Below are 26107 nucleotides of genomic sequence, written 5' to 3' on the forward strand. Positions count from 1 at the left end.
TCATTGTTTCATTTACTATTTTTATTTATTTTTCTCACAGCAAAACAGATCAAGTTTTCTACAGTTGGTTAATACTGAACTTAAAGTGGCTCATTAGCACTGTTCTGAAGCATAGCACTTTCAAATCTAAGTAACTGAAGTTTTTCTAACTACATTTTAAAGTTTGATCTGTATAGCTAAAATCGGTCTAGGCTCAGGTCCAGTGTTCTCACAGTGAGCACCACCAGCTTTTGTCAGTCTTACACCTTTCCAACTCTGTACAGCAATGACAGGGTTTGCTACATTTCATCTTAACTACAGAACACTGGAATTAACTAAACTGGAATATTTGAGAGGTGGACCCAGAAGTCATAATGCCTAATCAACATTCAGCTCGTGGGCAGTGTTAGCTCAGGACAGACATTAAGCCATATTAAATTAGTTTTATTAACTGATTTTCTGACCAAAGAACTATCTAACTTTTAGTAGATCTGGAAAAAAGGTATGTGTTTTAAATATATACTGTGATGCATTCCTGACAAGTCACCCAAGTTTTACTGCTGCCTTGAAGAATGAAGTTGTCAGAGTGTTTGAGGACAACAGCACTGACAGTATGTCATGAACAAGCTTTTTTTTTTTTTTTTTTTCTACCCCAAGCATCTTAAGTACACGTTAGAATACTCAGAATGGGGCAGCAAGGTATTTTAAAAAAAAATCAATTCTTTTTCCGCAACTGAGAGCCTGTACTGTAGCAGCTTCTGAGACATTTGGAAATTCAGTACATAGAATGGCATAGAAGAACATGAACAGAAGAAATATCCCTTTCCCCCCAGGTGCGGTAGAATTTGCTTGCCAAACTTTATCAAGACTTGAATAAAATCTCATCCTGCTCTTTTCTACAAGAAGTGAGTGGACACATTTGCATCTACATAGTAAAGATACAACTGTGCAAAATAGCACAATTTATTAAGGAATTAAACTTCAATTAGTTACACTAATAACTCTTTACAAAGTCAAAATATATTTAAAAAAATCAAGTGTTACAAGTATCTCTGGTCTCTGTACAAGCAAATAGGTAGTGTTAAAGGCCAGAAGTATTGTAAATAGCTGTAGACGAATAGCTGTGAACTCAGTTTCAGGAAACGAGTTATAATTACATTCCAACAGCAAAGTGTGCAACTTGAACAGCAGCAAGGGAAATCATTTGACAGCGCCCTGCAGTAGAAATGAAGTTCCTTTATATATAAAGGTAGGTTGAAAAGGTAGGTGTGTTTTGGTCTTTAAGATGACTTCTAGGTTAAAAACCACCCAAATTTCTACTGTAAGGGACAGGACAAACAGAATTACTAATCACATATGGGTAAATAAAACCAGATAATTTAGAGAGGGAGCAATTTTTAGGCAGTTTTACTTGTTAGTAGCTGTTTAACTCATACACCTTATAAGAAACACTAAGGTCTCACCTGCACCATCTTTGCTTAAGGACAGGAAATTCTCAGTACCACTCAGACTAGTACATACAGGAAAGGGTTAACTTGATCACTGAACTGGAGGAGGGCAGGAGAACTTTTAAACTCTTTCTAAATTGGTGAAACTTATTTTTCACCTCTCTTCACCTGTCATCTTTTAGGCAGACCAAAAAAAGTTCTCCTCTGGCTTGAATTTAAGGTGTTTGAAAACAATAACTTTTGTAGATTTTGTCTTGAACTTTAAGTTTTACATCACACTGTTTTCTTGCTTTTTGGTTGTGATAGAAGGGAGGTGTTTACAGGGTGGTCTTCTGTACTATACAAAAAACACTGGCTATTTATTTTTTGCACTTCAATTTAAAAGTGGTCTAAACAGATAATGTATGTTAAGTATCCTAGTGGCAACATCTAGGATTGTGTTTATATCTAGTCTTCCAGAGATTATGCAAATGCTAACAATGCTGCTGGTGGACTCCTGGTGCTAGCTGAATAGGAAAAAAAATAAATTCAAGAAGTAGATTCAAGTGTAAATTAAACAGCACTGAGAAAAACTGGACTACATTGTGGTTGCTCTCCTGACAAAGTTCCCCATTTTATTTTTTAAAAATGAGTACAGTTTAAGGCGGGGGAAGCTCAAGGGAGAACAGTGTAGATCAAAACCTGAAGTTGATTGTAGTATCATAACCAGCCCCTATTTTTGGCCTCCATATGGACAGATGCATTGCATTGTGTAATAGTGTACTCCAGTTGTGCCAGTTGGCAACATCCAACTGTTAATCTCTCTCTAGAAGGAAAAGAAAAGATATAAGTTATTGACTGACAGGTTGGTTTAATATACAAAATGCCTAATTTGCATATTCAAAATGTTTTAATTTTTAGATGTAACACAGTATTTTCAGAGAGGCTGTGCGCCCAAGCTTTCTGAACAGTGAGTGGAGGAAACCTGACATCTGCCAAAAGTGTCATCCTTTATCTACACAGTGTCTAATCTTTCAAGTAGTAATATTAGTGAGTTTCAAACTAAGCCAACTATTCCCATCCCCAGCTGCATGAACAAAAATTAGTATCAGCATATTTATGGAATTAGCGTTTGGACAGTCATGTACACGGAATAAAGGTACCAAATATATGCAATTGAAACTACAGATTTTATTTTAAAAGCTTTTTTCCACTGAAGCTGTTTGAATGAAAACAATGTGTAAATTCCAAAGTCACCTTTTCCTTTAGTCTTGTCTTTTCCCAATTTTTCCTAAAATTGCCTCATAACAGCCCCATTTCCACAAAAAAAATTAAAATTAAGGGCTTAAGTATATGAGCAATCTCAAGAGTTCTGTGAGACTACCTGTATGCATAAAGTTATGCACAGTACCTCCCTGAATCAGAGCCTATTTTCTGTTTTCCTACAGTAAACCACTTTTTTTGGTAACCTCATTGAGATAATTGGAAAGTTGATCATTGTATAGCTCAATGGTCAACTGCAGCAAAAGAGCATACAGTGGAATTTAGCTGCCTATCTACTAGAGCAGGGGTTCTAAAAACTTCATTGCACCATATCATGACCCCAGGAGGGGGAACTGAAGCCTGAGCCTGCCCAAGCCCCAGTGCCTTGGGTGGGGGCCAAAATCTGATCCCCTCTGCTATTGGCCAAAGCTGAAGCTCAAGGGCTTCATCCCTAGGCAGGGGGCCTGTAACCTGAGCCCTGTCATGCAGGGCTGAAACCCCAGGCCTCAGCAAGTCTAAGCCCTGGCAACCCGATTCAAAGGGTTGCAACCCACTTTGGGGTCCCAACCTACAGTTTGAGAACTGCACTAGAGCTACTGGAGCTAGAAGCTGTCCTATGGCACTGATGCTGCAGACAAATCTGACCTTATTTTGCCCTCTCCTTCCGTCTAGAAAAGAAGTAGAGTGTACCTTTTCAGATTAGGCATTTAACTTCCATGGGATTCTGTTAGTACAATCATTACATTACGTTGTTTAGACATGGCTTAATACTGCTCATTCAGAGCACAGGTACTGTATGACTTACACTGTTTCTGAACAGGAATCCTGAGGACTGATTGTTCAAAATTTTGTTTCAATTTCGTTATTTTGTTTAATTGTCGCTCATGGAGATTAAAGAGGACCCTGTTATACCTATTTAACAGTACACAAGCAATACATACAGTGGGGCAGATAGTCAACTGGTGTAAACTGCAGAAGTTCCATTGACTCCAGTCGAGTTCTGTCAGTTTACAGCAATTGAGGATCTGTTCCAATGGGCATCATTAAACCCTAACCATTATCCAGGTACCTGCAGTAATCAGAGTAACTTCTATTTTAAAACAAACACACTGGAGTATGCAGAGTGGCAACTGCTGAGTTTTAATTTAAACTAGTATCCATTGCAGATTCACACAAGCCTTTCGAACTATGAGTAGACCCCCCTTCTCTGAGAAAGGTAAACAATTTTTAGAGAATAAATAAAGCCACCTTCCAAATTGCCTAATTTCCAATTTGTTTTTTTTTTAAAAAGTGAATACATATTTGGTGGTGTAAAAAAAAGTTTACTTTTACTGAGATAGCCTCTGCCCCTCCACCTCCAGGATTTCACAAAACCACAGAGATGCTCTTTTAAACTTTACCAGTTGAACAGCTAAACCTTTCCTGAGGCAGCTAACTTGCTAGATCTGACATCTGTATGTCTTAAGTTTTCTTTCTAACTTGATCTTGTGTTGGCTACTAAGTGGTAGAAGTTCTATTTTTAGCTTCAAGTCACCATTACAGCTGGCAAATACAGAAAGAAAAACCCTATATTCAAGATGTACTTCCCTGCACTACTGAAGAAAATTAAGACTCAAAGCAAATTAAAATATTGATCTTAACACATTTACCAGCAGGAATATTCACAGAAATAGCTAATAGTAACAAGCTATTACTGATTCTCAAATTTCAAATTCATGCTAGTGACAACTTGCCCTGTGCAAGGGATGCTAAGATACTCAGCCAATTGGGGAACAGGAGCACATTATAGGTCCTTTGTGTTCAGTCAAAACAGCTTATATACTGGTAAAGTGCCACAACTGAGTTACAGACCAAGCATTGTTTGAAGTAGTAACTCTGCAAATAATTTTGAACAGTTTGTAACTTCAACAGAATATGTGAATAGAAATATTTCTTGAATAGTATTCCTTATGAATTACTTGATACATTCTTATTGGGAATGTCAATGCTCAGACAACTCATGGAACCAATTTTTGCAAGTCTAATGTAGGTTTTGTCTTAATGTGTAGGGGCAGAGGAAGTTACAATTACCTAGATGGCAGATGCATAATTTAAAGACTAGGCTACAAAGAGAACTAGAGATTGATTACTATAAATCTTCTAAAACACAAAGGCCACATGTAAATTATATATAAATATCCCTGTGGTAACCGCCCTGCCACACAGCATTCAATTGCCACCCCTACCTTCAAATAGTTTCAGCCGCTCTGGCTGTTGTCCATGAAGCTATTTTGACTTATTACCCTGGCTTTGCCATAGTGTTGGGGAAAAAAATTAAGTAATAGGTTGACAAAACAATTTACAAGAGGAGTTTTATCATGAAGTTTGCTGCAGTTAGCACTGAATCTCATATCTACATCCATTACAATCATGTGCAGCATTAAAAACCTAACACCAATTGATATTACAGTCCCAATACCACTGTCTACCCAGGCAACACTTGCTAGGAATTTAGTGTGCATTATGCCCAAGTAAGGATTTCAGCAGTATGTCCTTGATAATGCCAAGGGGTTCTAACGTAATGCCTTTGAAAAGCTGAGCAGAAAGAGTCTGGCAAAAAAAGTCAAACTTTCACAAGATCCACCAGTAATGCTGAGATGGTCCAAAACTATTGCTAGTCCTACTATTCAGTCAAGACACCATCTGTATTTGAACCGTTAGGGTTTTATATCAACATTTTGCTCAGCGACTGAGGCTTTTTCTAGCTACAGAAATACATTCCTTTCATCTCTTTGTGAATTGATATTTCACAGCTATTTAAATAATGGTCACTTAGTGTCATGCCAGAAGTGGCTCCACTGCTGTCAGTGGATGAAGTTCTCACTGGTTTATAAACTGAGCAATCAATCTGGTAATAATGGCAGTATATACATTTCAAATAGCCTTTGGAGACAGTCTAATACTTATGGATCTGGACTTATGTATCTGCAGTACTTAACGAAATATCCTGAGCATCTATTACTTTGTCATCAGAGAATCTTGGGGTGGTGGTTGTTTTTGCTCTCCCCCCCACTTTTTTTTTTTTTTTTTTTTATTTTTTTTTTTTTTTACTTTTGGGACACAATGGGGATCCAGATCTCAGTTAGTGTCTCTGGGCCATCTCATTTAACAAATAAAGACTTTTTAATGAAATCCAAGTGAGGTCAAAACTTTCCTCTTTGCCACTTTTTTTTTTTTTTTTTTTTTAAAGGATGCATAGTAAAGTGAAATTAAATGCAAAGGAAGCTATTATATTACCTTTAACACACATTTATTGCATAAGTAATTGTTACAAGCTGTCTGCCTAGCCAGAGGTCTGGACATGGCCAAAACTAGAATTCCACAGCCAACATCAGATTGATTACATAGAATCACTGTAAGCCTGGATATCACTACCATGAAAGATTCTTGCTAATGGCCCCAATTACTAGCCATAAAACAAAAATACTAGATATAAAACAGTAAGAGTCATGCAACAATTAACCAAGTACAAAGGGCAAAAGCATGGTTTGGTAGAAAAAGTTAACGATAATGACATCTATATTTATATTTCGTAAATGACTTCCATGTCCAGGACAAAGAATCACATGAGTAGGTCGACTGATTTAATTGGGACTACCTGCGTGAGTACGGATTTAAGTGATTATGGGTTTTACATTCAAAGCCCAAATCTGCTGAAGTATCAGTCAAAACAAGATTGTTCTAATTGCTTTTCAAATCCCCAGTATATAGTTTTCCAGTGCTGGAGAATACATTTCTACCTCAAACCATATAGTTACAATAAAGATTCCAGAAGCAGAACTTGGCTGCTATGTCACCTCTGCATTATCCAAGATAATAAATCTCAATTTTATCAGCAGATAAGACAGAAGAGCAGTAGTAGAAGTTTTGTTTTGTAAACAGTCACTTTCACAATCATTCCCACACACTTCTGTAATACCCAATACATAATCACTGCACATTAAAGGCTCCATAGCAGAAATATACCTTTTTCCATTTTACATCTACACGTGACCATTGTTCTGAAAATGCCAGTGACTCTGGACTTTTCCCTACCTCATTGTAAGAGCAGGAAGCATTAACAGAGCATGCTGGCTTTGCCAAGTACCAAAAATACCTGTCTGCTTGAATTAAGCATTGTGTGTGCAAGGCAGCAATGTGAAAACACTGGAGATCATTAATCTCAGCCCTTTTAAAACACAGGTTCTTCGAGTGATTGTTCATATCCATTCCAATTAGGTGTGCGCGCGCCACGTGCATGTTCGTCAGAAGACTTTTTACCCTAGCAACACTCGGTGAGTCGGCTGGGCGCCCCCTGGAGTGGCGCCACTATGGCACCGGATATATACCCCAGCTGACCCAGCCACCCTTCAGTTCCTTCTTACCGCCCGTGTCGGTCATTGGAACAGTGGAGTGTGGCTTAGCTGACCTCTACTTCCCTAGCTACTCGTAGTTCTTGTTTGTTATCGTGTATATAGTTATAATCCTTATATATATATATATATATATATATACACACACACACACACACACACACACACTTTTTCTTTACTAGCATAGTTAGTCACAGGTTATAAATATTCATTTAGGGAAAAAATGAGGCAAATCCTTATGCAAATATTACAGTAGGTTTAAGTTAATGCAGTGGACATTTGCCTAGGTAAAGAGTAAGAGACAGACCCTTTAGGTCCTTTGGCTCTTTATCTGTTAAACTTCTTCATTCACAGCAAGTTTTAAATTAAGCAGTGGTATCACACCAGTTTACTTTGTCCAATTTGTAGCTTCTTTTTCTGTGTAGCTATGCATTTCAGTTACAGCACAAGTTTCCTCCAACACAACCCACATTGCTGATGCTTGCTTGTGCTTTTTAATGAGTGGTGGGTGTTGTCAGGGGAAAACATTTTTTGGCTAACTCTGTCAAGATCACCTAGGATCACAGATATTGAACACAGAGCCTGGTCCTGTAACCCTTCTTCACATGAGCAGTCACTCTCACTGGAATCAGTGTGTGCTTGGAAATAAATAGGACAGCGGTTCTCAAACTGGGGGTTGGGATTCCTCAGGGGGTCACGAGCTGTCAGCCTCCACCCCAAACCCGCTTTGCCTTAAGCATTTCTAATGGTGTTAAATATACAAAAAAGTGTTTTGAATTTATAAGGGGAGGATCGCACACAGAGGATTGCTATGTGAAAGGGGTCACCCGTACAAAGTTTGAGAACCACTAAAATAGGACAATTTGCACAAGTAATGACTACTAATGCAAGTAAGAGTTGTAGGATCAAGCCTTTACTTTGAGCTGCAAGTTTAAACTAAATGCTTTCATGCAGCCCGAGGAAACAGTGATTGAGCCAGCTGCAGATGTAAGACCAGAAGGACTCAATTATTTAATAGAAATTCAGTTATTTGCTCCAGGCAAGGGTGCATTTTTATTGTATCTGCAACTATACTTATTTTGCATTTAGAGTTTTGTTAGGCAATAACAATCTGAACATTAAGGATCTAAAGCTAGTTAAATGCAATTTCAATAATTTCAGCCATTTTGACTTTTTTTTTTAAAAACCAAGAAACATTTGAAAATTGATCCACCATAATATTTTATAACACAGGACTTGGGGACATTAAACAGCTTACTCACATGAGCACACTACAGGTCTGTTCCCTTAAATAACAAACACTTCAAACCAGGTGCTGCATAGTTTACATACACATTTCTCTTCACCAGGGTGATTATTATATGTCAGTACAGCCCACTGGCTAAGTTTTCTGTTATTTTATTTCTGCTTTATTGATCACATAATAGGTTAGAATTTTAACAATCCAGCAAATGGAAGCAAAAAAAAAAAAAAAAAAAAGTGTTCCCATACCTGAAATCCATGCATTCTTACTTTATAGTTTTTGTTCTAACGAATAAAATAAATTTGGTCATCTGCCCAAGGACTAGGGGAAAGAAAAATCCCACCCATGAAAACTAAATCATTCAAATGCATGACGCGGCTTCTGGGAATAATTTACAGCATAATGCATGAAGAGATTCTAATTACCAACTACAGCTGTGTTTCAACCCACTTGCAACACAACTGTTATAGTGCCTGGCTATACTAGTGGAGGGGAGCATTCAAACTATGATACACAACTTCAGCTACACTATTCACGTAGCTGAAGCTGAAGTATCTTAGTTCGACTTACCTGCCTGCCCTCACGGCGGTGAGTTGACTGCCGTGGCTCCCCCCGTCAACTCCGCTTACTCCTCCTGCCGAGGTGAGAGTACGGGTGTCTATTAGAGGATCGATTTATTGCATCCAGACAAGACACGATAAATCGATCCCTGATACATCGAACACTACCCGCGTACCCTTAGAAACTGCCTGGTTATGTCTCTACCCTTCTATATACATGTGGTGTCAGGTAGTATAAGTGTAGCTCCATGCGTACTTTCCACTGTGGCTATGTCCACACTGCAATACATAGCTACACATGGCAATGAATGACTTCTTCAGCAGGGAAAGGCTCAGGCAGTGGAGATCTGCAGGATAATTTCACTGAAGCAGCGAAAGGCTCCAGTAGCAGGGAGCTGCCAGACCTTTTCCGGGCTGCTTTGTCTCATTAGTGCTTTTCCCTGCTGCTGGAGCCTTTCACTGCAGCAGGATGCTACACTGCTAAAAGTAGCAGGGTAGATGTTGGAGGAATGGCCTGGGCATTAACTAAACACACACACTAAAGTTCTTGTAGGTCTTTGTTCACCTAAGCAGTGTGCCACTGTCTTCATTGCTATTTATAAACTATATGTGTGTGTGGAGGGGAGCGAGGGATACAGTGTACGTACTCAGCATGATGCTGTAAGTGCAGACACCCCATAGACATTTTCCTCCACTTATCTAGCCAGTAACACAACATACTAATGGTATGGGGCAGGTCTATTTACAAAGTTAACTAGTGAACAATACCAATACAAATTATGAACTTCAAAAGCAGTTAGAATGATTTTGACAACACAGTCTAATGAGATATTCCTTAGAAACAAGCTCAGGAAAATATCTGCAGCTCAAACATAAATATTTAATTTCCTTCCGACTTAATTAAAATTCTGCCTAAGATATTGTAGTGCCAATTGATTAGCAGCTAGACAAGATGAACATGAAAGGCAAGATTTAACATCCAGGCTCTCTTACACTAACAAAGAAGTAGTGCAAAAGGATATCAGTTCCGCCAGGGACTATTGATTTATAGTAGTTATATCCAATTCTCAATGGGCCAACAGGGATTGTTTCTACATCTCCTTATTGCAAGAGGGAGCCTGATAGCATTAGCATTTTTATAGCATGTTTTGTCATCACAGCTCAGAACATGGCTGCTGCTGCTGTCAGGAAGCTCAAATACATTCCTTTTCTACTTGTGAAAAAAGGGGACAGGACAAAGGAGATGCACAAAAGATACTGAAAATAGGCTCTGGGTGTACTGGTTAAAGATCACCATTCCTGACTCAGAAGCATCTTTGCCTCTCCTGTCATGCATGAGTTTGTAAATATTGCCAGTGGCTCCACAATTTCTTTAGGTAATTCCTTCCATAACCTCAGGTGAACAGCATCCGGCCCCATTCAAACTGGTCAGAAAATCTCTGAGGTGTTCTTTAGTTATCCCTATCTGCATCCCTTCCCTTTATTGTCTATGGTAACTTCTCACAAAAAACCAACAATATGTGACTGCACAACTAGCGAAGACTGAAGCAAAATAGGCATTGAGCAGCTCCGCCTTCCTATCATCCTCAGTTACCAATTCACCTTCTCCATTGGGCAATGGACCCAGACCATCCTTGATCTTTCTTTTTTGGCTGACGTATTTGAAGAACTGCTTCTTGTTGTCACTAACATTTATTGCCAGCTGTAACTCAGTCTTTATCTTGGCTTTCCTGATTTGGTCCCTACACATGCATGCTATTCCCATGTATACTTCCTTTGTGACATGCCCCTCTTTCCATTTCCTTGTATGTATCCCTTTTGGTTTTCAGATAGCTAAAAAGCAACTTGCACAGCCACATTGGCCTCCTGGGGCTATTCTTATCTTTCCGCTGTGTCAGAATAGCTTGCTGTTGTGCCTCTAATATTACATTTTAAGAACTGCCAGCCCCGTTGTCATGGTCAAGCCTATACTCCCCAAGCTAACATTCTCTTAGTCTAGACAGGGCCAAAGACTCATGGGCCGAATAATTTTAATGTAATAATAATTTTTCCTCCCTCCTTGGGGTTTGCGCCAAATTGTCAATTAGTCAATCCATATAATCCCCCTCACAAAAACAGTATCTCCTCTCAACGCTGAAAACTTGAATAAGATATCCTAAATTAACACCCAATACAATACCATACCCTTCTCCAAATATTAGCTACCATCACAACATAATACTACCCTCTCTACCACACTCACTTGCAATCCAACAATGCTATTGCCCTCAATGTACATATTCCAGACTGAAAAATGGGAAAAGGGCAGGAAGAGGTGGAGCTTTCAGACAAATTCCCCGACAAGCTGTGCTCTTCTACTGAGACAGCTTCTCTATGTGATAAACTTTCCACCGTTCACCAGACAGGGAGCTCTGCTATGATTAACTATGGATGGTTTATCAGGTCCTGATTCCACCAGCCAGCTTTACTTGGTCAGAGAGACAAGAAGCTGTATTGGGAGAGAGGCTGATCAGAGAGCAGGGAACACTGCTTCTCAGCCCTTGGCTTTCCTGCTTTCTCCAGCCCTCTGTCCTTGACACATTCAATGATGATCAAGGGGAATGAGTTAGAAAAGCTGCACAAATAGTAGAACTAGGTATATACTCCTTTCCCACCCAGTCTCCTTTCTCCTCATATCCCAGTCTCTAACACAGAGGGCAAGGAGTGGAAGATGAGAAGAGGAAACATGCAGACAAGAGCCCTTGACAAGAAAAGCCCTGAAGCAGTTTCTCTGATTAACATCCCAAGTTTCAGAGAAGCTCTGATCAGACAAATCATGATGTGTTCAATAAGACTGGAACTCCAACAAGCAAACTTCAGAAGGTCACCAGGATGTTGGTGGTAGTGGGGCAGGGGGTCATGAATGGGATATAAAGGCAGAGATGGGCTGTAGAGCTACGTGAGCAGGGGAAGCTGCCAGTCATCCTGTGCAGGTGCAGCACAATCTAAAGTAGCTGATGGATCTGAGTAGTCCTGCTAGCTTTTGCAGCTGTAAGACAGACAACTGTTCTTGTAATTCATCATAACCTCTCTCTCATTTCAACTGTGGGACAGTTTAATTTTGTCCTATTTACTCTTTAGAAAAAAAAAGTCCTTTTTACTGTAGGGTAGGGAAAGATCACATGCACACCTAGCAGAATGGGGTCTCAATCCCTGATTATCACCTCTAGGTGCTCCCACAATAAGGATACTACAACATATGAGATACTGCAGTAGTGAGAGATGGAAAGATGTGGCTGTTTAGTTACAGGGAGTCCCTCTCTTTTCTGCCAAAATGGTTAAATACTTCAGGAACAAATTTCAAAATGGAACCATTTTAAAATGTTCTCTTCAAAAGTTGACAAATATTTGTCAAAAAATCATAGAAAGTTCAGTTACCTTTTGAGGTGTTAATCTGTAGATTAAATTAATCAAAGACAAATATTTTAATCCCACTTCAACTACAAGTCTCAATACCTTGGCTATTCAGTCTCTACCAACATCCACATAATCCACCTGCCTTAAAAATAAAGGATTCTTTTTCCTCTCCTTTGGCTTATTGTGTTTCCATTTTTATAAGGAGGGCTTTCAGACCAGCATTTATTATTTTTATTTAATTGGTCAGGATCATGTTTTATTTCATGTCTGTACTACAAAATAAACTTCACTGCTATAATAAAAGAGGAAGCGCAATTAAAGATAGAAGTTGGAAACATTACCTGTAACTTGAATTTGTAGATGTAAGATCTACTATCTAACTGGTTTGCTTAAAACGTTCCCAAAGGAGGCTACTTGTATGCAACATAAGCATTACCAAGGGGCAACGTGAAGACATGTAGCTCATTATAGAAAACAAAGTTCTGATACAGAGCAGCCTGCTCGACAAGCTTCTCAATGGTTTACCCTAATCAAATAGCTGTGACCTAGTGTCAAGAAGCCAGAACTAGCAGAATTCCAGAAAGGGTCCATTTAATTTTGGGATCCTCCAGAAAATAAAAGAATTTTGGAGCTTGTTGAGACAAGTTTTAAATACTGAGAAATTCCTCAGGTTATAATTATCTTCACGCTGTACTAACACAGTATAGCAGGCTGTATTGTGGATTTTATTCCAAAGTTAGTTATTTAAATGCCTACAATTGGTTCCATAATTACTGCTGAAAACTGCATGAGTACTTAGTGCCACCGTAAGCCAATTGATCATCCAAAATATTCCATCTCTATTGAACTCCACGTTGAACCCCTCCCCGACACTGCAAAATATTTTCTCTAACATTAGAGTCAGCTTGTTGATAGGACAGTCATAAAAATTTAGTACATCCTGAATCACTAATCACCATACACATATATACAGACTAAGGGTTTTGAAAGATTTTAGCTGAGCAGGACAATGTATTGCAAACATGTTATGCATTTTTGGTGGAAGCCATCTTATTTTTTTATTACTGTTAATTGCCTCTAGTTCCAGTTTATAATGGAAGCATCCAAGAAATCCCTATCAGCCTTTTACAACCTTAAAAGTTGGAATGTATTTTCAATTATGGTATTTAAAATAAAATCAAAAGCTCTGCATCCCAAGCCTTTTAATTAATGTTTCTGTAGAAAAAAAGTGATTGTTTTAGTTTGAGCCACCAAATAGTAGTAGTTACCCTTTTCTGACAGCTTTGATAATACCCCCACACACACAATAGCTAAACTGAAGGCAAAGCTTTAGACACCAGTGACCTTTATCCCCAAATGTTTATACAATTCAACCTCTTTTTTAATTTTAATTAAATTTAATTTTAAAAACAAAAACAAACAAAAAAGCTTCTATATTAAGCGTGTTTACTTCTAAGAACCTACTTCTTTGGACTGAGTTTATTCCAGATTTAGGGCTTGACTACATGTGCATTAATTAGTCTGTGCTAAAATATGTGTAATTCTAGTGTGCACTAACATGTCATGCACTAACTGGCCTATATAGACCCTGAGGGCACACTCAAAGTCACTGTAGTGTCCAGTTTCCAGGGCCTACATTAATATGCACTAGGAGGCATTTAGAGTGTGCCAGTGGTGTCCATATGGGCCAGTTAGTGCCTGACACACTAGCGCAAACTGGAATATATACCCCCTCTAGTGCAGACTAATGCACCATGTAGACAAACCCTTGAGAAAACTCAAACACAGTGGATCGAAAACAGTAAGTTGGAAGCAAATAACAGACCAGCTCCCTCAATAAATCTTAAGAACTACTTTGTACAGTAAGGGAATAATGGGGACTTTTCTAAGAGAAAATAACCAAGTACCATAAAGTAAAGCTTAACAAAATATAGTGCTTCAACTGTTTCAGGAAATCCAGTAGATGTAATCAATAACTGACTTACCTATACACTTCCTGTGAAACACACTCATAGAGTTCCTCAGCAGTAAATTTTATGCCGGCATTTATCTAAGATGAAAGAGAAAGAGTTATTTAGGATCACATACTTATGAAAATCACATGGCTGACATAACATACATTGGACCTAATGTTTACACACTTAACTAGAAGGATCTCAAGTCTAGACAATGGGAAAAGAATTGAAGCCAGACTATATAGTACTGATCAAGTATTCCCTATTCAGAATGATAGGGCAAAACAATCTAGAGCTAACAGTGCAAGTATCATCTTGGTTTTATTTAATAGCATTGTTATAGCAGCTTCCAGATAATTCTAGTACAGAAAGAATCATCCCCACAATTCCATAGCAAAAGATTTATAGAATTTGGAGCTCTGACATTCATAAACAAATATACTAAGCATATACAATGGACATGAAAATAATGCATCCTGTAACCAGAATGCCTATATTCTGTATATGGAATACATATTTTTTGAATGCCCATACTGATATAGAGCCATTAGTCCTTTATTTCAAGTTCAAGTGTCCTATAGTGTCCTTGAGCTGTTATCAACAGAACAATATTTTCTATTTTACAGGTTTAGCAGGATAGGACAGAGACACTGTCTGCTTTGTAACAGGATTTTTAAGGATGTTGAAGTGGCTCCTAGAGGCAGATTTTTTTTTTTTAATAAAATGAAAGAGACTAATATAAACACAGTTCTGAATTTTAGGTTTCATATAAATATTCCAAACACTGCAATGCCACATACTTGTTTTTCTGTTTGGGTCGTTAGGTTGCTCTTTTGGGTCCACACTTTTAAAGGGAAAAAAATTCAGATAATGGCTAGGAGCGACCTAGCTACAATAGGGACAGTTGACATTTAGGGGTCATTTTTCTGTAACTGCTGATCCACGTGGTTGTGGTGCGGGTTTTCATTTATATTCTAGTAGGTCTTAGAGGTTCCAAGCAAGACTGGAACCCAGTTGTGCTAAGAACTGTACAAAACATACAGACAGGGCACTAGCCCTGAAGAGCTTACAAATGTACCTATAGCACCACTCATTTGTATAACCCTGGAAAACTAGCTGCAAAACAGCTAATGTACATTGATTCCTTAAACTCAGTGGCCAGTTGGGAGCTGTTATGACAAGTTTAGGTCTTTAAAAATAACTCATTTTATCCTGAATGTTGGCTCTGTTAGAATGAGCAACACAACCAAAAGATAGATAACTGGTGATTCCAATGCTAGAATTGAATGTCATCCCTAGAGTTAAGTTTTTCAAAGTAACTAAGTAATTTCATTACAAATCTTATATAAAATTATTTGTACTCTGTATGAAAATATATTCCTAAGTTTTGATATTTCCACATGTGATGTACCCAATTTCAAAATAAGGAGTTAAAAGTTATCTAAGAATCAACAATCTAGAAGTTAGGAACCTAGACAACAACAAAACAACTAACACATGCAATACATTACCAGGAAAGTGACTGAAATGAAGAACATAGGAGTGGACTATAATTTTATTAATGGGGAAAACAAATACACATGTTGATCCTCACTCAAGGTCACACAGCCCATTTCTATGGAAAAGTCAGGAATAAAACCCAGATCTCCCAATTCTGCATCCTCAGCTGTAGTCACAATATCTTTTGCTATTTTACAGGAATTTTCCATTTGTTTCTGAAATATTTTATTCCTTGCATAGTGTAGATATTCACATATATTCTAAGAAGATATAGTTTGATTTCATAGTGTGTTGTGTTAATGCTGTTTTTAGGAACACTGTCATTTATGTTAACGAGTGCCAGCAAGCCATCACTCATGTCCAAGTGGCTATCACCATAGGTACTCACTTTCAAACACATTTTATCTAAAGTCCTACTGGTGATCTCAGATGATCTTAATTTCTCTAAATTGCAGGCCTCAGGCCCCATATGACTGCCAAATGGACTAAGGTAGTATTATTTTTGTAAATTAGACTGGTGATGACTGTTAATTTTATAGACTTCCCTGTAATGAGTTTGTAATAAACCAGTGTCCTAAATTTCAAGGCTGCAGATTAAACAGGGTACCTGAATGGTTAAGAGTCCCATTAGAAAGTCCAATGACATCTGATCAAAAGAAACAAGTTCATATTTTTCCCCCTTGGCCATTATTGATCATAAAATCTAAGAGTACCAAATTTCACAATTCGAGCTCAACTGGAGCTCTATCAGTTAGGCTACTCACTACACTTGCCTGTAGTATGACATCTGGGGATTTTTAAGAGCAGGTTAGACAAACACCTGTCAGGCATGGACTAGATAATACTTAGTCCTGCCTTGAGTGCAGAGGGCTGGACTAGATGACCTCTCAAGGTCCCTTCCAGTCCTATGATTCGTCTTTATTATACATTTCCATTAAAGATTTTCAAAAAGATAAATTTCTTACCTCATTACTGATTAGGAAGCTATAGAGCGTCCAAATGTCTTGAAAACTACTGTTAGGGGTCAAAACTCTAAAAAGAAAAAGAAAAAAGTTTAAAAGATGGTTTGTAGAAGAGCGAAAATACCCTGGAATGATATACATCTACATTAATAAGATACAGAAAAGCCACATTGTGTAAAAATTCTAATTAGTTCCAGAACAAAAAGAACACTCACAATTATTTCTGATTGCTGATATTTTTCCACCCCCAATTAAAAGAACTAAAGGAGTTTATTCTCTTAGTGGGAAAGTTCTAGAGAAGGTTTTTCCTAATTAAAAATTCTAATGCAGTTTTCACATCAGCCAGTTCACTACATAGAAGGGGAGGAACAGCATATAACTAAAAGACTTTTGTTTCTCACTAGCAAAGCCTCTCATGTCAAGAGAGGGCAATAGAAAATTGACATACAACGCAAAAAAACTTTCCCACACTTCAAAAAACAAAACAAAAAGGAAGGACTAGGTACAGTTCGCATTTTTCCTGCATACTTACCATTTATGGATGGAGAATTGGGTATTTTAGTTTAGGGCGGTTTGGGGGTGGAGAGAAGAGGAGAAATGGGACTGGTGAACAGAATGACATGCCAAGTTACTGATTCTTTTATTCATCCACAGAACACACACAGTACTGTCAACAGCACTTCAAGTTTTCCCATAGTGTTTACTCATGTATTTTACACCACAAACAAACAGAGATATCACCTGTTGGAGCAAGACTGGTAGTTCAGTCTATCCACACCCATTCAGTCCTTGGAAATCTCAGCAGAAGGACCAACAAGGGTACTTTATCAGTTCTAAGGGCTGATCTACACTACACAGTTAGATTGACGTAAGGCAGCTTAGGTTGATCTTATTATGTCAGTGTCTACACTCCAGCCTTCCTCCCACCGATGTAAGAGCCTTACTACACCAGAATAATAACTCCAGCTCCATGACAAGTGTAAGGCTTATGTCAGTGTAGTTAGGGTGACATAGTGGCTGTGTAAACACTGCAGTTCCTTACATTGTCTGTTGACTGTTTTGTCAGTTTCATGATGGGAGCTGTGAAGTTGACAAGAAAGCTGGGGAGTTAGAGACCAGCTGCCCCTCACTCTCCTGGAGAATGCTTCCCTGACTCTCCTAGCCAGGAGCCATGGCGAGAAGCCCAGGTGATGCCCCTCACCCCTAGCTGGGAGCCAGACAGCTGTGTCAATTTATGATTGGCATATGAAAATGATGGAACGGATGGGACACACTGAAGAGGAGGGAGGGAAAGAAGAAAGGTTGGATAGGAGCAAGGAAGGCAGGAGGAATTAAGCTAGAAGCAAGGGGACTGTAGCGGGAAGATGGGAGGGGAAGTCAGAACTAAACAGCCAGAGAACAAAGAAAGAACATCCACACAGTAGCTCAAACTGAAAGCAGAGAGTCTGGGGTCCTGCCTGGGTAGGGCTGTAGGACTGACTGCAACCCGGAGTGCTGTTCACCCTTCCTCAGCCCATGTGGCTGGGGGAGGGGTCATGGGGACTGTTTTACATCTGCTGCCCCCAGAGGAAGGGGAAACTCATGCTGGGCCTAACCCTGCTCCACCGATTTTCTGCTGACAAAGTTTCTGCCAAATGAATGTCCTGTGTATATTATTACAAGAACTATACTGGGATCTGTGCTACGAGATCTGCCTATAAATCAACACTTTAGTGCTGTTTTGACACATCTATGGAAACAAACTGCTGCTAGATAAGTGGTATAAGATAAAGGGTTTGGTTTTGTGAAACACTGGCCTTTTTTAATGGAGAGAAGGGGCTATACCAGGGTCTCTAAAACTGGGGTACGTGGACCCCTGGGGGTCCACAAGGGTACTCCAGGGGGGCCGCGAGTCATGTCCAGGGCCACCAACAGCACTGATCAATGCCTCCCCCTCTCTCCCAGTACCTCCTGCATGCCACGGAATAGCTGTTCAGTGGCATGCAAGAGGCGCTGGAAGAGAGGGGGAGGAGAAGGGAAGGGGCATGCTTGGGTGAGGGGGTGGAGTGGTGGCAAGGCCTGCAGCTGAGCACCAGGCTTGGAGGGTCCATGAAAATTTTAAAATCAAAATAGGGGTCCTCAGGTTGCTAATGTTTGAGAATTGCTGGGCTATACAATTTGGAGGACCTCCATCTCAGCAGAAGGGGAACCTATTTTCTAGGTGACAGGCTGGTTAGACTACTTAGGGTGGCATTAAAATAACAAAAAGAAAGAGTGAAAAGGGGGAACAAATGAACACATTTAGTACAAAATCAAGACATTGAGAACAAAATCAATCCAGGGATCTGGAGAGAAATTCTTTAGTTGCTTATACATGAATGCCAGGAGCCTGGGTAATAAGAAGAATTGAAATTGGTCATTTATGAGCTTACATTTCACCAAGTTGGCATTATTGAATCCTGGTAGGAAAATTGATACGATTGGAGTGTTAAAAAAAATCAACGGTCATAAGCTATTTAGGGGGGATTGAGTGAGCAACAGGGGAAAGGGAGTAGCACTCTGTGTCAAAAATTACCTTACCTTTTTTCTGAGTCACTGACCACTCAGAAACAAGTGATCTTGGGTGCTTATGGATCAAGGTCTTAACAAATAAAGCACAAAATGGGGGTACTAATTAGTGTCTGCCATAAACAAAAAACAAAAACAAAAAACACCCCAAACCTGGATACGGTTAAGTAGGAGGGAAAAAACTGCACTGAGTGACATTCTGGAGGTCTCATGCTGCCAGTACTAAAAAAATTCAGAATTCCCAAGTGTTACAGATGATAATTCCTAACTCCAATCCAATATGGGGAAAGCGTGAGAGAGAGAAACAAACATCATATGAGAGAGAGAGAGAGAGAGAGACACACACACACACACACTTTCCCCATATTGGATTGGAGTTAGGAATTGTCATCTGTAACATTTAGGAATTCTGAATTTTTTTTAGTGCTGGCAGCATGAGACCTCCAGAATGTCACATATACATATATATAAATAAGAGAGAGAATGCGCGTGAGCGAGCACACACACACTGTATATCTCAAGTATGCGTGTATACATACATGACGTTTTAAAAAGGGCCAATTTCACAAAGCTGAAAATTATGAGCCAAATCAGCTGGGAGAAAGAATTCGAGAAGGAAAATATGAATAATAGTTGGGAACTATTAGATTTTACTAAAATGCACACAAAGCCATGATCTCACCATCAAGAGAGAAGGCTATACTGCTCAGAAAAAACAAGTTGGCTGAAGGGGGGGAAGTAAAAGTAGCTATATATTTAAAAAAGGGGGGAGGAACAGGTTAAATCCAGATTGGATGTTTTCCAACAGACATACTGCAGTTTAAACAGGAATTGATTTGAGGAGGTCAGACTAGATGATCACAACAGTCCCTTCAGGCCTTAATCTAGGAATATGAATCTATAAAAACAGTCTGAATAAACTGCTCAAGACAGTACAGTATTTTCAAGTTAAAGTAATTGGTTGTACTCACTGAAGAAACATTACATGAACTTAAAAAAAAAAAAGAGAAAAGAAGTTATGCTACACACATATTTACAATACTTTCTCCCACATGAATTCTTTAGAAGTCAGTCTTCTTCCTAAATGTGCTTATTACTGTTTCCAACTAAAATTAAAAAAGGTCTTGGACCAGAATTCTTGCAAAAATATTCTAACTGTGTTTCTAGGACAAGGCAATCATTTTAAAGAATGGCAATTAAAAGATCATAATCAACTATCTACTGTTTTTTTAAAAAATGCCCCATTTCTTCCCTTCCCTGCAACTACTTTTGTTCTTTAAAACTACATTTTCTGTTTTAGTAGGAGATGTACATGAATCAAACTCCTAGATCCAAAAGCTATCTATCTGAAACCTGAAGAATGTTTGGATTAAATTCTTATATCAAAATCACTTTATTCTCTCAACTTCATAGCTCAGGCTCATTTCTATTTCAGTAGTTCTCCTCAGCCATGGAAAAAGGTATCTAAAAGCAACTTCCAACAATCCCATAAGACATTGAGTGAATGAGTTCTTCTATACAAAATTCTTTTTGTGAACTAGAACCGTTAGTTTTGTGACCAACTGTAATATTAAATTACTTTATCTCTATTCCCAACATTAGATGGTAAGCACAAAAAAAAGTGAAGTGTGGAAAACCATTGTGTCAACTGTAAACTTAGCTATCCTGAAAACACCAGGGTTACCTCAAACTAAATAATAAATGGGGACATGCAGCACAATTTAGATCCAGCTCCAAACTTCCCAAAGTTCAGACTGGGAAAGTATGGGAAAGGAAGTTGAAGATGGGAATGCTGGTTGAACTGGAAGCTTTCTTGCCTTTCAGAGGTTTTAGGATTTGCACTTGAACAACGTTTAACTGTTAACTAACTTTTTCATAGTGAGGATCTAACAATACGGACATACAACCCGTTCTGGGGTGAAAAAGAAACCTTAACAGCACATAGCAATGCTACATCTTCAAGGGTCGTTTTATGAAGATCATCATACCAAACAGAACTGAGCTTTTTTGGCGGATAATATTATGCACAGACTGAAATCTGGCCAACACACTGGGTTTAACATCACTGCAAAACAGAGCACTATAGAATTTTTTCCAAAAACAGACCACAAGTGGCCAGAGCCTCCAGTTTTACATCCTATGAAATACAGAAACTCTACAGTACAATGTGCTGAACCACCATTGCGCTGAGGCACTGATTACGTAAGTGTAATTTATGAACCACATTTTCCTACACTACCTGGATTTTCTCTGGAGGTTTTTCATCCAACCATTGTTCTGGCTAGACCTGCTTAGTTTGAGAGAATTTTCACTGAAATAATTATAACTACGCACTTGTGTGCCAATAGATGTAACAAAAAATACAGCCTTCAAAACATCACTGGTGTGTGTACAGTAGTACCTCAGAGTTACGAACACCAGAGTTACAAACTGACCAGTCAACCACACACCTCATTTGGAACCGGAAATATGCAATCAGGCAGCAGCAGAGACAAAAAAAGTAAATACAGTACAGTACTGTGTTCAACAAAAACTACTAAAAAAATAAAAGGAAAGTTTAAAAAAAAAGACTTAAGTTAAGGAAACTGTTTCTGAGCCTCTTTCATTTAAATGAAGACGATTAAAAGCAGCCTTTTTCTTCTGCATTGAAAAGTTTCAAAGCTGTATTAAGTCAATGTTGAGCTGTTAACTCAAACCACCATAACATTTTGTCCAAAGTTATGCACATTTCAGAGTTATGAACAACCTTCATTTCCAAAGGTATTCGTAACTGAGGTTCTACTGTACTTATACCATGCATCTTGTGTTCTGCACAAAATCCCTACTTTCAGTTTCCATGTCAATTACTAGCTTTCAATGACAGCCAAAGGCCTTTAAACTTTTTGTACAACAATGCTGTTTATAGTTCATTGTATTCAAAATATAAATCTCTGTCTTCCTGTCTTGTGTGATTCCTGTTACTGACTATAATGGCATGTGGCCCATTGGCAACTGCCAGTAGCAAAAATCCCCAACTACTGAAGATGGGACACTGGCTAGGAAGAATTCCGAATTACTACAGAGAATTATTTCCCAGGTATCTGCATGGTGGGTCTTTCCCACATTCCCAGGGTCTAACTGATTCCTTCCCAATCCCAAATATAGCAATTTCCCCTTGGGTCAGATTGGCAGAGACCTTGGGTTTTTTTTGGCTTCCTCTGCAGCATGGGGCACGGGTCACTTACAGGTTTAAACTAATGTAAACAGTGAATTCTCTGTAACCTGCAATCTTTAAACTATGATTTGAGGACTTTAGTAACTCAGCTGGAGCTTAGGAGTCTATTTCATGTGTGGGTGAAGTTCAGTGGTCTGCAATGTGCAGGCGGTCAGACTAGATGATCACAGTGGTCCCTTCTGACCTTAAAGTCTGAGTCTGAGGTCAAGGAATCTAAGATAGTTGTAGATTTCTTTGGCAGGAAGAGTAGCAACAAGACTTGCAGGGTTAGCTTCTATTTCCTCCAAAAGTATCTACTCAAGTCAAGTCAGGGAAGAGTTGTATTACAAACAGGACAATAGTCAGAGTTTTTTCCCCCCAGCACAAGACTATGGAAGATAGACCAACGAACATATTATCGAACTACCCTCACACAGCAGAAATCACAGCCCATAACATTCACTCCGTATTTACTGACTGGAAATACAAAAATCTTTACATGCATTGAAAGTTAAACAACAACAAAGTCATTTGGTTGGCTCCATCTGAGCTGGCAACTGGTTTTGAGAGAGAGTCTCTATGCAGAAGTGAGATGTGCCTGGCACAATCCAGCTCCTACCTCACCAGTGACCTGGTTTTCCCAGACTCCCATAAAACACTCACCCATTCAGCTGCTGAGTGCAAAGGCACATAAGGCAACCAGTACAGAGGGCATAAAAGGGTAACTGGATAGAGAAACAGCAAAAAAAAAAAAAAAAAAAAAATCTGATCTAGTTCCTTGCCTGCATGTACAACAGAACCACACCTGGGCTAACAACAAACAAAGGCCGAGAGAGAGGTGGGCTAACTGGGCACAGAGCAGGTTAGCAGTCAGCACCTCATTACCAGAGCTATAAGGGGTTTATGCTTCCAAGATTTTGGCTCGCCACCGCCAGAGTCCTAGACAAAGACATAGGCTGCCTGAGGCCAAAACTGGGATCCCTTATTTATGGCGTGGCATCTATTACAGATTGATTTATCTGGTCTTTTAATTCTAATACTAAATAGAACCTATGATATTTTGGAGCATTAACCTATTCACTACATCCATGAGATTAATCACCAATAAATTTGAACTTAAATTACTTAAGAACCCTACTTGACCAGAGGTAACAAAACCAGTTCTACCCATCTCGGGCTTAAGATCTGGGTGGCTGAGCTGACTTCCGTGAATTTTGCAGCTCTGGTGTGTCTGACCCCAGGACCACTCCAGCAGCTGGGGAAGTCCAGGGGCCAGCCACACCAGCCACTGCTGTGGCAGTCAGTCCCCAGTGCTGCCCTAGAGCAGCGGTCCAGGATCGGCGTCGGCGTTGCCCTGAGCCACCCCCCTCCCTGCAGCAGTAATCTTCAGGAGTGTCCCCTTGCAGCAGGTAAGATTTAGTCATAGGTATTTTTAGTAAAAAAGTCATGGACAGGTTACGGGGCCGTGACTTTTTGTTGATTGCCCATGACCTGTCCATGACTTTTACTAAAATTACCTATGACTAAACCATAGCCTTAACTATGAACAAATTTGACATTACATAAATATTTATTTTTATTACAGTTCTTTCTTTGAATAGTTGATTCTGTTTGTTGATTTCAGTTAGCAAAGTCGAACCAATTTTTGTAGATCTGCAAAAGCCCCCAAAATTTTTCAATTGAGTTAATTCCTCAGCATTCAACTTGATAGTCATTACTAGTGGAGTAACATGTACTTGTGTATTAACAATGCATTTTGAGGGGGATAAGTTTTACCATGCATCTAAATTCTTTGCATTATTTGGCAGATTGGTCAAACACTTATCTTTTCCTCTCACAAATATATGTTGGTTTTACTCAGAAAATATTGCCCAAGTTTCAATAAAATCAATATACTTCCTAATCTGATTTTAAGTCACTCCATTTCCAACTAGGTTTAGATAAAAATCATAGTTAGTGTCCAAATTGTTGCAGAATACAACTGCTTCATGACAGTGATCGTACTCAATATCTCAGATTTTTCATAAGGAGTTTGCTAATACCAGATTATCCTCAGCCCCTATGTTTTAAATAAATGTTTCTATGGTAGGGTTTTTTAATCTATTACAAATGGACCTTTTACATGCATCTTGTTAAGTCATAGCTACTACAGACCGTCTTTCAGAAACACCATGTCAATATCTAGCATCTTGCAAGGTACTAAACGACTGAAGGTCATTTGTGATTTTAAAGCACCAAAGAACAGAAGAATCCTGTTTATGTCAGACCTGCAAATCCTGGCTAAAGAAATGCATAATGCTGCTAAGATGTTTCTAAGAAGACAAACTATCAAAAGTTTAAATGCTGCAACCTACGCAAGCCGTATCTCACTCACTCAAAGTGCAGGTATCTGGAACAATAACCACTTTATAGTCAAAACATATACACTGGAGTTTAAATGGGTTATTGTTGGATACAGAAAAAACAGCTATATAACAAACAGGCACAGCCTGAACATATGAAGCCATTCTTAATGCTGTTCCATAGCTTTCAAAGGCTTTAGCTGCAATACATTCTCAAAAACAACTTCTCAACAGTTCTCTTTTGGTATCCTAAAGCAGAGAGAGTCTCTGGCAGCTTGGGTCATGCTGAGTTTTAAATAATCAAATTAGTTTCCTACCATCCACATGTTGCAGTGGGGGAAGCACGGAGGACAAGAACCTTACCCCAGCTGCCCTCACAGTCACCAGTTAAAACATGCATGCAGGAAACTTCACCAGCTCCACGCTGCAAACTGAGGACAAAAAAACCAAAACAACAAAAAAACCCCACTATCTTCCCCTTAACCCTCTTTTAATTAAGAAAAAAAAAAAAGCTTCCATGCAATCAAGGCAAGCTCTCTAGTGAACTTGCATGTGCTGGTGGGTTAAGCAATCACTTGAAATGCACTAGGGCCTGAGGTCTATCCACACTTAATGAAAGAAATGAAAAAGGTAGGTAAAAAGACAGGCAGCAAGACCTACTCTTTTTGGGGAATTCTATGCCACTGCGCCTGTGCAGAATTCATGTCCCCAGCAGATTTCTTTGCTTCCCTGATGAAAAATGACTTTGACAGGGAAGCAAAGGAAAGTTGCAAGAGCAGCCACGCACCACTCCCTAGCAGCACAGGTACATCATTTCAGGCACCCAGAGCAGCTGATGGAGACGTAAATCACCACAGGGCTGGGGACTCACCAACCAGTGGCTCCTACCCTGAGCCGGGATCAGCAGCTAGTCCCGGCTGGACTGGAGGCAGACAAGGACAGGACTTCCTCTTCCCCTGCAAAGAATAGCTGGGTAGTGTCAGATCCACCCACAAAAACCTCCCCCAGCTGCAGGAAGTTCAGCATCCTACCCTGCTTCCTTCCCCCATCGCTCCTCAACTGCAGGAGGAGGGATCACTGTATGGGGAGCTGCACCCCACCCACCCATCCTCCATGCATCCAGGCCTTCCATACCCTGTACATCCTGAACCCCCCTAGCACTCCATTTCCAAACCCCACTCATCTCCTGCATCTGGAGCTTTCTGCACCCAGACCCCCCTGCCTCCAGACCCTGCACCCAGACCACCCTACAGAGCTCCCTGCACTCAAACCCCTACCCTCAGACCCACATCCAGACTCCCATACCACAGACCCCCAACTAGTTGCACCCAGACCCCCAGCTCAGCAAG

At 39.4% G+C, this 26107-nt stretch overlaps 1 protein-coding gene across 4 annotated transcripts in view; it reads right to left on the minus strand.

Annotated features, from left to right (window-relative positions):
• Positions 1-631: 631 nt before the first annotated feature.
• The window catches only part of SWT1 (SWT1 RNA endoribonuclease homolog), a 104033-nt gene continuing 78557 nt past the window's right edge, over positions 632-26107 (minus strand). For 2 of the 4 annotated variants that reach the window (XM_032783452.1, XM_032783450.1), the window contains 3 exons: positions 16680-16746; positions 14245-14309; positions 632-2232 (listed from right to left, as the gene is read on the minus strand). In XM_032783452.1, the coding sequence (XP_032639343.1) occupies positions 2127-2232; positions 14245-14309; positions 16680-16746 (238 nt within the window). In that variant the 3' untranslated portion in view covers positions 632-2126. The remainder of the gene's footprint in view (positions 2233-14244; positions 14310-16679; positions 16747-26107) is intronic. The other 2 variants (XM_032783451.2, XR_012656262.1) reach the window with 2 other exon arrangements.

This window comes from Chelonoidis abingdonii, chromosome 7 (genome assembly GCF_003597395.2).
Source record: "Chelonoidis abingdonii isolate Lonesome George chromosome 7, CheloAbing_2.0, whole genome shotgun sequence".
In the NCBI taxonomy this organism is placed as follows: Eukaryota; Metazoa; Chordata; order Testudines; family Testudinidae; genus Chelonoidis; species Chelonoidis abingdonii.